The 14572-nt window shown below is 38.7% G+C and overlaps 2 protein-coding genes across 2 annotated transcripts in view; one reads left to right on the top strand and one right to left on the bottom strand.

Annotated features, from left to right (window-relative positions):
- The window catches only part of col28a1a (collagen, type XXVIII, alpha 1a), a 30652-nt gene extending 24121 nt beyond the window's left edge, over window positions 1-6531 (top strand). The window contains exons 34-35 of the mRNA XM_051415249.1: window positions 943-1216; window positions 4202-6531. Of these exons, the coding sequence (XP_051271209.1) occupies window positions 943-1216; window positions 4202-4374 (447 nt within the window). The 3' untranslated portion in view covers window positions 4375-6531. The remainder of the gene's footprint in view (window positions 1-942; window positions 1217-4201) is intronic.
- On the bottom strand, window positions 6413-12019 carry c1galt1a (core 1 synthase, glycoprotein-N-acetylgalactosamine 3-beta-galactosyltransferase 1a). The gene is made up of 4 exons (XM_051415382.1): window positions 11897-12019; window positions 11554-11729; window positions 8994-9658; window positions 6413-8397 (listed from the first exon to the last, which is right to left on the bottom strand). The coding sequence occupies exons 2-4, from the start codon at window positions 11714-11716 to the stop codon at window positions 8233-8235; spliced, it is 993 nt and encodes a 330-aa protein (XP_051271342.1). The 5' UTR covers window positions 11717-11729; window positions 11897-12019; the 3' UTR covers window positions 6413-8232.
- Between the last annotated feature and the right edge of the window lie 2553 nt (window positions 12020-14572).

The following is a 14572-nucleotide window of genomic DNA, read 5'->3' as shown; positions in this document are numbered from 1 at the left end:
CAGACTTAATGTCATGAATATGTAAATATTAAAAATATTAAAATACTCAACTACATGGGGACTCATTATCAGCAAATAATGAGACTGATATGATGCGTAAGAGTAACACAATGGAGCTATTCTTTGCTATGCTTGCTGCTGCCCTCAGCCTGCAGGCCAATATTGGCTCTATGAGTTTCATAACAACTGTTAAATTTTGGAATTAAATAATTAGTGACAATGGTGTTTGTTGTCATTTCAGTCATGCTAGTGGCAGATAGTCAGTCTGCTATCTATCTAACAACAGTTAAATGGATACAATTTTGCAAGACATTAATGGCTGCCAAGCCAACTCACTTGGTGATCCCCTGACTTTTCCTTTAGTGACACTTTGGTTTGTGACCAAATACCTGCAATACTAATGACAGTGCCATCAGGGACACTAAACAACATGTTAACATTGTCACTGAACATGTTAGCATCTTGACATTATTTACCTCACACCATTACTGTCCCTAAACCTTACAGACAGACAGATAGACAAAGATAAATAGATGATAGATTGACTAGACTTGATATTTTAAAGCTGCAGTAGGTAACTTTTTGTGTAATTTATTGCTGAGATTTTCACTGTGTTTCACTATATTATGAGAATAGTACATGAAATAGATAATCGGTGAAAAAAACACTGGTTCCTCTGGCTTGTTCTAGGTGTATCCACCTGGCCTAGGAGCACTAGGTGTAGCCAGCTTTTTTCACAGATTATCTGTCTCGTGTAATACTGTCAGGTTATAGTGAAAGTTTAAGCAAATATGACAAAAAATATTTGTATAAAATGTAACTACTGCAGCTTTAACAAGGCTATGCACCAGTGGAAGCATGGAAGGCAGGAAAGACAGTGAGAAATATTAAACAGCTTGAACTTTAAGTGTGTCTAATCTGAGGTGCTCCTCTATTTCCCAGCTTGAACTCCCAGTGGAGATGGTAACAGCCTCAACTCCTCAACCTGGTGAGCTGAGTGGGGCTGAGGAGAACCTGGTTGATACTAAACTGCTGGTGAAGCCCTGGGACAAGCTGTCAGACATATTTGCCTCTCCTGGGGGAAGGGGAAAACAGGGTCCTGGGGTGACCTCCGTGGTGGGTCCTCGGACACCAACTGGTTGGCTGTATGAAGCAGAGAGCACACAGGCTCCAGTCAGCCCTCCTCCTCCACCCCTGACAAAGTCATCAGTGGCAGGTGAACACACAGCCACACCTTTGATACTTGCTTTTCGTAATAAGTTTGTTGCCTTCCTGTACTACAAGAAGTTGATGGGAAATATTGTGTAACACATTACTTATCACTGTTGTGTTTGCTTTGCTTAGGAAATCTTGCCGCCTCCCTTTCTCAAATAATTTCCTTTTATTAGTCATGACAATCATACTTTGCATGTGACGTCACAACTACTGCTAGCTGGCGGGCAAGAACATCGTTCAATGAAACCCAGTAAACTAATAAAGGATCTTGCCAGGACGTCACCAGTTTTACTATACAAAAGTATATATATATATATATATATATATATATATATATATATATATATCATGTACGTGATTTGATATGATATGATGAGAAGAAGAATACATGTTACAGTACACACGTTACTGTTGTACTGTGTCTACTTACTTACAGTTACTTTGCATACATACTATGGTACAGTTATTACTACTACATTAACGTTACAACCTAACAGATTGCTAACAGGATTAAAGACATTTCACTGCCCCAGCTGCTCTTGTCTGTTGTCTGATGCTATGTGGAGTGGATGAGCAGGTAGGCTACAATGTTTGACATCCTGTTAGCCATATATGATACAGTCTAGTTGGCATAAGGTTTTTTTAAACCAACGTTACTTATCAAGCTGTCATTGGCGGCAGGCAGGGTGTACATATTCAGATGAAGACTTCATCACACGACGGAGCAGATGTCACTTTGTGTATAGCTACAAACATGCAACGTTAGCGGGTATCATTAGCTAGCTAACTAGTAACACTCACCTTTTCTTTGATTATGAAGATATTCCTGTTCTTCACCTCCCATACCACAGCGTTGTTAGTGCGGTGTAAGGTGACGGAGATATGTAAATATATAGGGGTCATCCCTTTGTTCCCCGGCTCCTATGTTCCCCGCTAAGGTTAGGGTTAGGGTTAGGGTTCCCCGGTCCCATACAAAGCGGGGAACATAGGACCCGGGGAACATAGGTACGCTCCCAATTTATATATGTTTCTTGCCCGCCAGGTAACCATGGTAATCACGTGACTGCAAAGTATAAATGAGCAATAATGAACTAATAAATAAAACAGAAACCAAACATACATTTTGAACATTATATTGTCTTGGAGACATGGACCTTTGGGTCTCCACAACACTCCACACAGCTTAAACAGACATGTCAAGATAATAACGCTTCCTAAATCCCACCCCTTTTGGAACCTCTGTCAACTTTCTCCTTTCCTGTTCGTAATATTTTTTTCCCAGGATGGCAAAGTCATAAGCCACCCTACTCTGCTTCTGATTGGCTTACCATGATCAGACATGATTTTGCCACCCTGGAAAATGCTACATGCTAGGCTCATCTATGTTTAAAAGACAACCAGATTTTGAAGATGGTTAAAAGAGAAGTAACACATAGTCATATCTTAGCTTAGTTAATGTTAGCTAATGTTAACAATGCTAAAAGCTAACTAACTAGCTAGCTAATCCACATTGACTGTCAGCTAGCTAATTAGCTAGCATTTAGCTAACATTATCTTTCAAATGTAACTAACTATTAATGTAGCTTAGCTAACATGTTGCTAACATAAGATTTGATTATATCTCATCCTTTTCTTTTCCTGCATGTATGCTATGTGCTAGGCTAGTCTAGGTTGAAAAGACAACAACATTTTCAAGATGGTTAAAAGATAAAAGCGACATATGTACAGTTAGCGTTACATCTTAAGTTAGCTAGTGTTAACTAAACAAAAAAAGGGGTGTCCCTCTGGTGCTTTTCAGTTAGGGGATCCTTCTAGTTTAGAACTGTTGAAAAAGTCTGAGACAATGGAGCTAATGTTCACAAAATGCTAGCTAACTAGTAACTTAACGTTAATCTACATTGATCATTAGCTAGCTAATTACATCTGATAGCTTATGTTAGCAAAATGCTAGCTTATAAGAAATAGAGTAGATTAGCTAGCTACATAGCTAGCGTTTTGTTAACATTAGCTAAGCTTAGATGTTACTATATATGTACTTTTATCTTTTACCATTTTCAGAATGTGGTTGTCTTTTCAACATAGATTAGCCTAGCACATAGCATATCTAGGTACAGGAAAGGAGAAAGTTGACCGAGGTTCTGACCAAGCCTTGCTTGACCAAACTGTCATTGGAGCACAGAGCAAAAAGGGGCAGGACTTACGTTTTGAGGAGACCATATTGTCCATATAAGTTTTTTTTTTGTTAATTGTAAATGATAAGAACAGATTATATGGTGGAGTGTGTAAGGATGATCTATTGTCAGAAATGGAATATAATATTTATAATTTATTATGACTGAAAATAAGAATTGTGTTTACCTTAGAATCAGCCGTTTTTATACACAGACACCTCTCATGGAGGCAGCCTTGTTGAACCCCCATGTTTTCTCTGGTGGACGGCTGTGGCTTAGTAGTTTGTAGATACTTGTTCTTTACTTGAGTATTACCATTATATGCTTCTTTCTCTTTCTACTCCACTACATTTATTACAGTTTTTCACAGATGCAGATTAATATAAATTTAATTACCATTAAATGTATGTGTTTTTATTAGTAGTTATATGAGCTTCATCTCAATCAAGTAAAAGCAGCTTACTCATTACTGCATCAGTAATAATGATCCAATAATATAATACATAGTAATATAACCTCAGTGGGGCATTTTCCTGCCTAAGTACTACTTTTACTTTGTATGAAAATACACATGTACTTAAGTACATTTTTTAAATGCATGACTTTTACTTTTTTTAAATTATAGTATTTCTACTTTTACTTTTAGATTATCTGAATACTTCTCCCAACTTTGAACAGATTGAAAGGAGCTAAGCGTTACAATTAGTTTTTATCTCAGTGACTATGTGTCACTATGTAGCAGGTTCGACAAATATCCTGCCACATGTTGAAATGTGCCAAATAATTCAATCATTGTACCCTTCTTGTCCTTTCAGATAAGGGTTGCAGTCAGCCTCTGGACCCGGGTCCCTGTCGACAGTATGTAGTCAGGTGGTACTACGACCCAGAGGCCAACGCCTGTGCCCAGTTCTGGTACGGAGGCTGTCAGGGCAACGCAAACAACTTTGAAACAGAAGCCAACTGTAGGAACTCCTGTGTCTACACGTAACAGACTGTATTTGGAAAAAGGGTGTGTGCAACGCTTCTCTCCATCAGCGTCACTGAGGAACAAAATGGACTGATGACGCAGGCTTTACTGTTTGACCAGCGCTCAGGCCAGCAGCCGCTGCTGCGGTAATACTCTCTGCACCGCTGCAGGTGAAGAAGATGATGTGGAGCAGACTTGGACCTCCTCACTGTCTCTCGGGCTACATTCACACTGCAGGTGCTCCTGCACATGTACTAGCTCTCCGATAATTTTGGACAATTATATCTGTTCTAAAATGTATACAACTCAAATACAAGCTGACAAGAGCATTAAAAAGACAGGTTCAACATTTAATTCCTAAAGCATGCATGTACAAGCTTGTATCACAAAGTCTGTTTGGGTTATCTGTCTTCACTGAGCTGTTACCCCTTAGGCCGGATCAGTTTTTCTAACCAGCTCTGAGCATGTTTATGTGAAAGGCATGAGTACTTATTATACCATGACATGAGACCAACCACAAGTAAAAGGGCACAACATAATCACACAACTTGAATTGAATAGCTGTAGAAAAATAAGGAATATCCAGATTATATATATAATATCTAATATATATATATATATATATAAAATTATAAATAAGTGTGGGAATTATTAAATAGACCTTTTTGAATATCATTGCATTCACAGCTTGTTCAACATTTTTCAGGCCACAGACCCCTTAGCTAGAGAGACTGGGTGAAATATGGGACAGGGAGAGACAGAGCACTACATATATTGTATAAAACTATGTTGCATATTAAAGCTGCAGTAGGTAACTTTTATAAAAAAAATAACTTTTTGTCATTATTTCTGAAATGTTCACTGTGTCCTGACAGTAGTACATGAGTCATAATCTGATAAAAAAAATCAGGTTCCTCTGGTTCCTCCTAGTGCTCCTAATGCCAAGAATCCACCGGGCCTGAACGAAAACAAACAAACAAAAAGTGTGTCTCCATCACCCTTGGGCAGACATTAAGAATAACTATAATGAAATAGCCAATCTTCTCTTTATGTAAGTCATAAAGAGGCATTAGTATTCAATTGATACCTCATAACCAGTTAAATATTTTGAATCATATCACAATTGCAGTCAAACAATCGCAATATGACTTTTTTTGGGTCATATTGTGCTGCTTCTGGCTGTAGATTCATGTTTTACACACAAGAGAGTGGTAGCAGTCTGAACATGTAACTCCCCTTCAGAAAGCTGTCAAATGTATTTCCCAAAGTGTCTAACTAGTCCTTTTAAATCTAAACAGCAAATTTTATTTGATTTATTGAGTCTACGGAAACCCATTCACATACGTTTGGGGGTTAAACAATGTCTCTGAAAGTGCGGCTCAGTCAGAGTGCTGTTGTGGTTGTCACGCCCAGTGTGAGCCAGATTGAATGTCACTTTACAACAACAGCAACAAAATTCTTTAGAGTCATCTAAAGAAAACGAGACAATGAGGTTTCACATGTCAGTACAGCATGTATCATAGATGTACAAAAGGACCTTCAAACTCTTAATTATAATCAGCAAGTTCTATCTACTCCATGCAGCTTGTTGCAGGACAGAAAACAGTATATATATATGTATATGTATATCTGGCAACCAATTTCTGAATTATTTACAGTTATGTCTAAATCTTGTTTGTTCAATTATACATTACAGTATGAAGTATGACAATACTACTATATGAGAAGAGCATCTGCATTGTGAATATAGCCTACTGTATTCGCTGTTACCCAACCGTGTATAAAATATTTTCTGTTTCATTTTAGGGTATTAAATTCTAGGATTTGTCTTATACATATTGTTTTATATATATTGTTTTGTGGGTCACTGTTTCATAGGTGTTTCTTCAGCAGCCCCTTTAAGGGCATCTTGATAACTCAACACACTATGTATTCTTAACTGCTTATTGTATTTTCACATTGTGTTGTAGCTACTTCACCATTCATTTCCTAGTTGTTTTAGTCCATCTTAACAGAATCTATTAACCTCCATTATGATGAATGTTATATGGAAACACACTTGACTGTAAAATATATTGTTTAATTGTTTAACAGTGTAAAAGTGGCAGAAGGAATAGTAAACGTAGACCATGGTAGTTAAACAAAACTTTTTCAATAAATAAAATATAATTTCTTAAAGATTGTCCATTTCAATTACCTTTGTCGACAGTGCATCACACATACATATGACATTGGACATAGAGTACACTGCTGCTACATGCTAAAGCCTCTGGCTGTATAGAAAGTCTGAAAAAAATGAATAGAGAGTTTAAGTGACAATTTAGTGACAGTAGAGAGGTACATTTTGGTCTGACATTTTGGGAAATACACTTATTCAGTTTCTTGCCATGTGTTAGATTGGTAGGTTGATCTGCTACAGCTAGCACCTGGTTAGTTTAGTTTAGCATAAGACTGATGAGACTGGAAACACTGGTACTGCAACAAATGGCTTCTACTTATATATTCAGTGTAATTATATTCTGCTTTGAACATTTTGACCTAACACCACACCTGAAGCTCGTTACATCTTTTTTGATCTCTACAGAAACTGAAGAACAGGAAAGACGAGTGTGCAATGTTAATGCATGCTTGATTACACACTTCAGGAAGTTGTGGGGGCAGCTGTGGCTCAGAGGTAGAGCGGGTAGTCCACTAACTGAAGTATCCTTGAGCAAGATACTGAACCCCAAATTGCAATGAGTGTGTATGAATGATTAGTTTCCTTTTCGTTGAGCAGCTGGCACCTTGCATGACAGCCACTGCCATCAGTATATGAATGAGTGTGGATGGTTGAGTGTGGCATGTAGTGTACAGCGCATTGAGTGGTGGAAAGACTAGAAAGGTGCTATATATATAAGTACAATCCATCTACTGGTCTTAGACAAAAAAATAATCCCATACACAAAACCCAGTAAGACGTGAACTTACTTCCTTACTTACTAAGCGTTACATGTAAGTGAGCTTTACAGGAGGTTGTAGGTACATTTTGGGACTTTTGGGAAAGAGCCAGACTAGCTGGTTCCATGTTTCCAGTCTTTATGCTAAGCTAAGCTAACCAGGTGCCAGCAGTAGCTTCATATTTATTGTACAAGCTTGGAAGTTATATCAATCTTTTCATGTAACTCTTAGCAGTGAATAAGTGTGTGGACCAAAACTGTCCCAAGTTCTGCTCGTATTGGAACGAATGGCTTCTGCCTTATTCAGCTGCTGTGACGTGAAATAATGATGCTAATTAAAGCTGTAGCAGTAGGTAACTCTTTTAAAAATAATTGCTCAAATTTTCCCTGTTCTGACAGCGGTACATGAAACAGAATCTGTGAAAAACAACCAATCAGAGCCAAGAAAGATAGTTGATTGATGAGTCTCATTACCAGGGTCCCAAATTTGACACATCAAGCTACCAACCCAAAGGGTTTTCATATGTTTCCGGACTCTGGTTGTTTTTGTTCAACTGTCTCATGTACTACTGTCAGAACAAACTTTTTCAGCAATTTTAATATACAATGTACATCAATGTTTTCCCAGAGAAAGAAGCACAGTATGTAAGTTGCACCTTCATAAAAGATGAAATTAGGAACACGGGTTAAAGGAACACACCACCTTAAAATCTGAATCTTCATTTGTGGTTACACACAGTGACAGCTTAATACAGACCCACTCACACCCTAAACATCATAAACAGTTTTCACAGTTGAAATCAGACTGTTGCAAGAATAACTTGAGAATCCTTGTGATATAAATGTATGGTAAGAGAGAATTAAATACATTATAAGTTAAGCTTGGCTCTGAAACCTGCCACTACCCTCAACCCCTTCTCCAGTTAGTGCAGACACCGACATTTTACATAGACTTAGTTGTGGCATTAAAGTCAGTTTTGTCTTCAGGATTAAATCTGTATTTGTATCCATATGGCCGCAGATGGTATGTCAGATACTCCAAAACGTACAGCTGGACAGCGTAAATGTAGTGAAAGGACACAACAAAATCTGAGCAGCAATCTGGACCCTGGACAGAGACAGAGAGAGAGAGAGAGAGAGAGAGAGAGAGAGAGAGAGAGAGAGTTAGTATGGCTGCAGTTCAGACTGTGTCTAAACAGCAGGAAGCCAGTGAAGACTCAGCAGGTTTTAATTTTGTATGATTACCTTGAACATCTGTGCACTGCACACCAACAAATCTCCCCCCACTCTGCTTTTCTAGACTTCCAATTTAATCAGTTTTCACTGTAATAAACTCACTTATTTAAAAAAGTACTAGATAGTATCTAGAAGTACTCTGTTTGTCCATTCTGGTTTACAGTAGAAACTTTCATGTTGGTTGTGCATATTTCGTTTTGTCTCATTTTATGACTGTTGAAGTGAATGACTAACACACACGCGATAACGCGGTAAGAAAAAGAGCAACCATAGATCTATTGCAGGTCTATAAAACAAACTCTGCACAGACATAATAGGATACATCCATGTGGAATGAATTAATTCCCATGTAGGGTTAGATGCTTCTAACTTCAGTACATCTTGACACCCCGAGCTCTTTTCATGAGATTGGCTAAGACCAGGTTAATTCCAAATTCTCAACAGAAATTAGTATATTGTGTTGCATACCTCTATTGGAGTATAGTGATCGTAAAGCAGATACCAAGGTCGTGGTCTTGGAGGCTGTCTGATCAAATAATAGTCCGGAGGATAAGCATGAAATGTTTGTCTCCCCTTTACGTCTCTGGAGTCTGCTGGCTCCACCTTCATCGTCTCCATACATTTCCCCAGAGCCATGTCTTCTATAGTGGAAAAGTGGGTACATTCCCCAGTGTTGAATCCTTTAACAAATCTTCTCAGTGCTTCCTTACTAAGGACATAACCTGCTCCTCCACTCATGTAGCCTTGACTGATGAAGGGGGTAAACCTTCTGCCCAGGTACAACGGTTTCTCTGGATCATATTTGGACAAGGTGTAGCGCAGATTCTCCACAACCACAAAAGTGTCATCGTCTGCTTTCAGGAACCAGTCGGCTTCATCAAGGTGGTGCTGGTGGATGTACTGGAAGGCTCGGATGGTCTTCCAGTACAGGTTGTCCCTGCCCTCTGACACGTTCAGATCCACAGTGGGAAAGTCAGTCTTGACAGAGCTCATGTAAAGCACTTTGTCACAGCGCTTGGCCCATGTTTCCCTGATGTGATTGGTTCGGGATTCCAAGTTCTTGGGCCCTGTCATGATCCAGCACAAGATCCGTGTTGTATGGGAGGAATTGGCTGCTGAGCTCTTGTTCTCACCTGGAGGAATGTACAAACCAAAGTATCAGAATTTTAGACATGAGCCTGTAAGTTTTAAGACTTAAAGGTTTCACCAAAGGCAACAACTGTCCCTTGGACTGTTGAGTAATGTTAGCTAGTTTATAGGTGCCGAGTTAAGTGAAAGAGAGCTGAACGTTACAAGCTGACAAAAAGGAAACTCCTTGCACCAAGATCGCACACATAACACTGTTTCTCAGCTAGAACAAAATGTCAACCTGTCATGATGTCACCTATTGGTTTGCAGAGCACCGTTTTAGAGCCACGAGTTTGGCATTATGGTTATTGCCATGACTAGTCAGAGCCACCAGAGGGGAGCTGCTCACATTGGCTGCACAGTTTTGACTCATCTGTAGCAGGAAACCACATTTGTGAAACCATTTTAAGCGAGAAACAAGAAACGCAGTAACAGAATCTTGATTCATATTTTTTATATTTGCCTAGTTTAAAAGTTTGCTCTGAGTTTGATGCATTGCACACCAAGTTCCTCTGGCTCCTCCTAGTGCTCCTAATGGCATTTGCAAGAATCCACCGGGCCTGAATGAAAACAACCAATCAGAGCTGAGAAAGATAGTTGAGTTTCAGTCCCAGGGCGTCAAACACAGAATCTTTGGGACGGTGGGACTATGACTCAACAATAAACTTCCTCTTCTTCAATCTTCCAAACAAAGCAGTCTTTATATCTTTCTTGGCAAACGCTGGTTGTTTTGGTTTAGGCATGGGGGGTGCTGGCATAGCTAGGCAAAACTGTTTGTTTGATTGTGAAGACTTAACAGAGTCAGTAACATACCATTGTATTAAAAAATGGAAGGAAAAGAAATGCAAGATGTTTTTTCAGAAAATGATTATTCAATGATCCAACATTAGAACGGTTTCACCTCTAGAAACTGTAACTGAAGTCTAAATAGTTTCCGTAAGTAATTTAACAATTTACAGAGCGACTGAATGGAATCTTTTGTTTTTTTAAATAATACCACCATCAGGAGTTGTCCGTTTAATCATCTAAGGTGTAAAAAATAGCTGTAGCTGTCAATATTTTGATTTTTGTATCCCAAAATAATAAGTCATTATTTTAACCAATTTAAAATTTTGAGAGTGTTTACTTATTTGTTAGATACCAAGCCAAAATATTTTATGAAGTTTGTCATCATTTTGAGATGCCAAGTCAATATTTTTAAGTTTCGAACAGAAAAGAAATTCATTACAGCCCAAAGGAACTACAGGAAACCAGAAGAATGTGCCTTGGAAATGCGTCACATGATCAGATGGAAACGAGAGTGTGACATATAAGACTGACTGTGGGAGTGGAAATAAGGCTCGTGCGTGCTCCGCAATGACAAATGAAGAAGATAGTACACGCAGCTTTCTACAAGCGAAGAAGAACGCCTCTGCATTGTTTCAATCCACAAAACATTGAATGCATCTGGACGTGGTTTGTTCCCACAGTGAAAAAACATCCACCAGGAGAATAACAACTTCACATCCTAACTCAGATGATTCAAAGTGTGTTATTTGGGATACAATGACAGACCGATAGGCTAATGTAATGAAAACTACAGTGCACTGTGTGTGAGTGTGTGTATATATATAGATATATATATATCGTGGTTAATCTAGTGGCCTTTGTGGTTAAGAAAAACAGCAATATATTTTAGTAGCCTAATTCACCCTGACTCAATGGCATCCAAGAAAAATGTCCACATTTGACCAACAGATAAAATATGAGCATTTTAGCCATTTAAACACAACATGGAGATTTTTCTCTGGCAATTCAACATGTAGAATTGTTTTTAAATGTTTAATGTTTTTACTTTCTTGAGAAAAAGAAAATGAAACTAAACAGAATCGAACTAAATATGAACTAAATCGATGCCTACCTGTGTGCACATGCTGTGAATCCTGTTGGACTTGATACCTCCCATCCCTCCCAACATACAGGAGTTGTTCTGCTGAAAAGTTCAAGTCCAACATAAAGCGGAGGGAGAAAAATCCCATCATCAGCCCAGTGGTGAAGATTAAATTAGACGTTGTGTGCCTCATCCTCCCGATTTACCTGTAAATGTGGAATTGGACCGTCATGTCCTTTTAAATTAAAGCTTTAATATTGCACGGCTACCAAACACAGATATTCAACTGATAAAGTCTCAATAAAACCTTAAATAATGAGATTGGAAAAAAGGATTTAGCTGTGTGAGTTATTTCCATCAAAGCTGATTTTACCTGGTCAGGACTGAGCCCCGAGCTGCAGTCTCCCTCCTGTGTTTCCTGCGGTGGACAGACTGAGCGGCTCACGGAGAGTACCGGCGCTCACACACAGTGCCGTGCCAGAGGCAGTACAGGCAAATGCTAAGAGCGCCGTCCATGTAGAGGGCGCCACAACGGGGGAAGAAAAAGAAAAAAAAGGTGCAACTTTTAATATTTTTATACTAAAACTAGTTGGTGCTATTATTTCTTAGTATGAAAAAAATAAGCCCACAATAATTGAACTGCATAGCAAAGCCTATTAAACAATAATAACCCTTTATTAAGCCCCCCTGCCCCCCTCCTCCTCTGACTCATTAGACTCTACCTGCTCTCTGAGAGATGGTGGAGTTTTCTGACGTCACCCCAGAAACCATTAACAATGTCAAAACGCCCAAAACTTTCTGGTGCCCAGGGAAGGAAAAAAGAAAAGAAGAGGAGGAAAAACGCAACAAAGACAGAGGTAGAGTGAAGATAATGGGATGAAATAGTAACCTTTAACCTAACACGGTGTGCTAATCGATAAATAGCGTTAGCTCGTTTTAACATCAGTTCATGTTATGGAGGGGCCAATAATATATATATATATATTCTATATATACTAAAGAGTAGATCTATTCAGCAGCTGTTTACATTTGTCTACATTTTTATTTGTATTTATTATTGGTTAGCTATCGTTGCTCTGCTTGTAACAGTCAAATGCTATTCCTTTCACACACCTTTATATATTAGAGTTGGAAGTCTTGTTGTTTGTTGTGTTACAGTTCAGTATTGTCTAAAGTGTGTTTATAGTGTTATATTTTACATCCATGTTAAAGTGCACATCATTAATGTTAATACATTCCCATATGTTATATTATACTGCAGTTTACTGCTTCTTTACATTCTGCTCATCAGCATTTACTGTAATGACAAGTAAATCTAATCTAATTTGCATATCAGAAGAAATTGCATTGTATATCATTCATGTACAGTACAGTGAAAGTAATGCATCTCTTAGGTTTTTCATTTTTATTATTTCATTTTATTCTTGGAATCATTTATTTTATTATTAGACTGTAACACCCAACGGTGTCTCTTACTCCTCTTCTCTCTTCAGATGCGCTGTTGAAATATCTAAATCCCCCTCCTGCAAATCCTGGGCCATCTACAGTCATCACTGCTTCAACAGCATCAAGTGATCCTCCTGTCCTGTCTTTTCTTGGATTATTTATGTCTAATTTATTATTTTTTAGTTAACTGTTTGGATTGAGCAACTTGTTTCTCTAAAAATAAAAGAAAATGTCAAAGACAAAGCTATTCAGTTTCTTGTGTGAGTATATGTATGTATATAACTGGCAGTAAAATTTACTGCACCACCTAAAATCTTGCCTAGGGTGCCAAATTGGTTAGGGCCGGGCCTGCACACAGGTGTTATCTCTATATGTCTGAAAAGAGATCCTTCTCTTTAAGGCAGGCGGAGCTAGGACACGCATCATGATGTCATCAATGATGTCATCAAACTCCGCAAACAGATAAGGATATACAGACGGCTGAACAAAAGGAAAAAACCTTATCTGATATGAAAGTTGATAAAATGCTCTCTGGGCTTGTTTAAATAACAGGAGGTGACCTTTCAACCAGTGGCACAGTATAATATAGAATTTGTAGATTACCATTCATCACACCCATCTAGTGGGAAGCATGCAGTAGAATGCTTCAAATGCTGTAAACTCTACCACTGCCCCCTAAACACAAGTTCAGCCTACCATCCAGGCTTTAAAGGTTATTTTACATACACTGTAAAACCAAACAGCATATCTTAATAAATCTATCTTTGTGTAGTATTTCAAGTATTGGTCACATAATTAACATCGTTTGTTCCCTTTTCTGTTCATCATCTTTTCTGTTTACTGAGCTCAAGTCGGCTTATTCTCCATTAGAGTGGATGGGATCACTGTGTCTTGCAGCCAATGGAGCTCCCCTCCTGGAATTTAAATGGAATGCAGGTTTTAAGACACTTCCACAGTGCCTCCCCTTTAAGAGCTGGAAGCTCTGTCTATTATATGTACTGTTGCTGATACTACGCAGACTGACATCCACAACAGAGACTTCTCCTCAGTAACAAGTTGGTGCAGATTATGCTGTCTATGTTCTACTGCTCCTGTATGATTAGTGAATGTGGAGTGGTAGAGACCTGGCATTGTATGGTCGACGTTAAGTACTGTAAATTAATGTTGCAGTGTGAAAATCTCCACATTGTTGTCTTTCTGAGCTAACCAGCTATCCCAGGGACCCTGCTAAGTAGCTACAGCTGATAACTCTCTCCACCTACACCAGCCACGTTACAATTGGGGCCCGGACATTATTCTCTGGAGTCTGGACCCTAACCATTATATTACGGACTGGATTCTTTCTGTGTTTTTTCACCATGGAATTTGCTGGTAATGCTAAATACACCCTGGACTGGTTACAGACTGCCCACATCTACAAATCCTCACTGAACCCAATTTGCTGAAATTGCTGTGCATTGGTGTATGAGTGTGTATGAATGATTAGTTTCCGTTCTGGTGAGCAGTGGGCACCTTGCATGGCAGCCACTGCCATTAGTGTATAAATGTTAGGAATCGGGTGAGTGTGGCAGGTAGTGTACAGCGCATTGAGTGGTCGAAAAAC

The sequence above is a fragment of the Dicentrarchus labrax genome, unplaced genomic scaffold (genome assembly GCF_905237075.1).
Source record: "Dicentrarchus labrax unplaced genomic scaffold, dlabrax2021, whole genome shotgun sequence".
Classification (NCBI taxonomy): domain Eukaryota; kingdom Metazoa; phylum Chordata; class Actinopteri; family Moronidae; genus Dicentrarchus; species Dicentrarchus labrax.
Note: the sequence above shows the minus strand (reverse complement) of the source record. Positions and strands in the feature narration are given on the sequence as shown.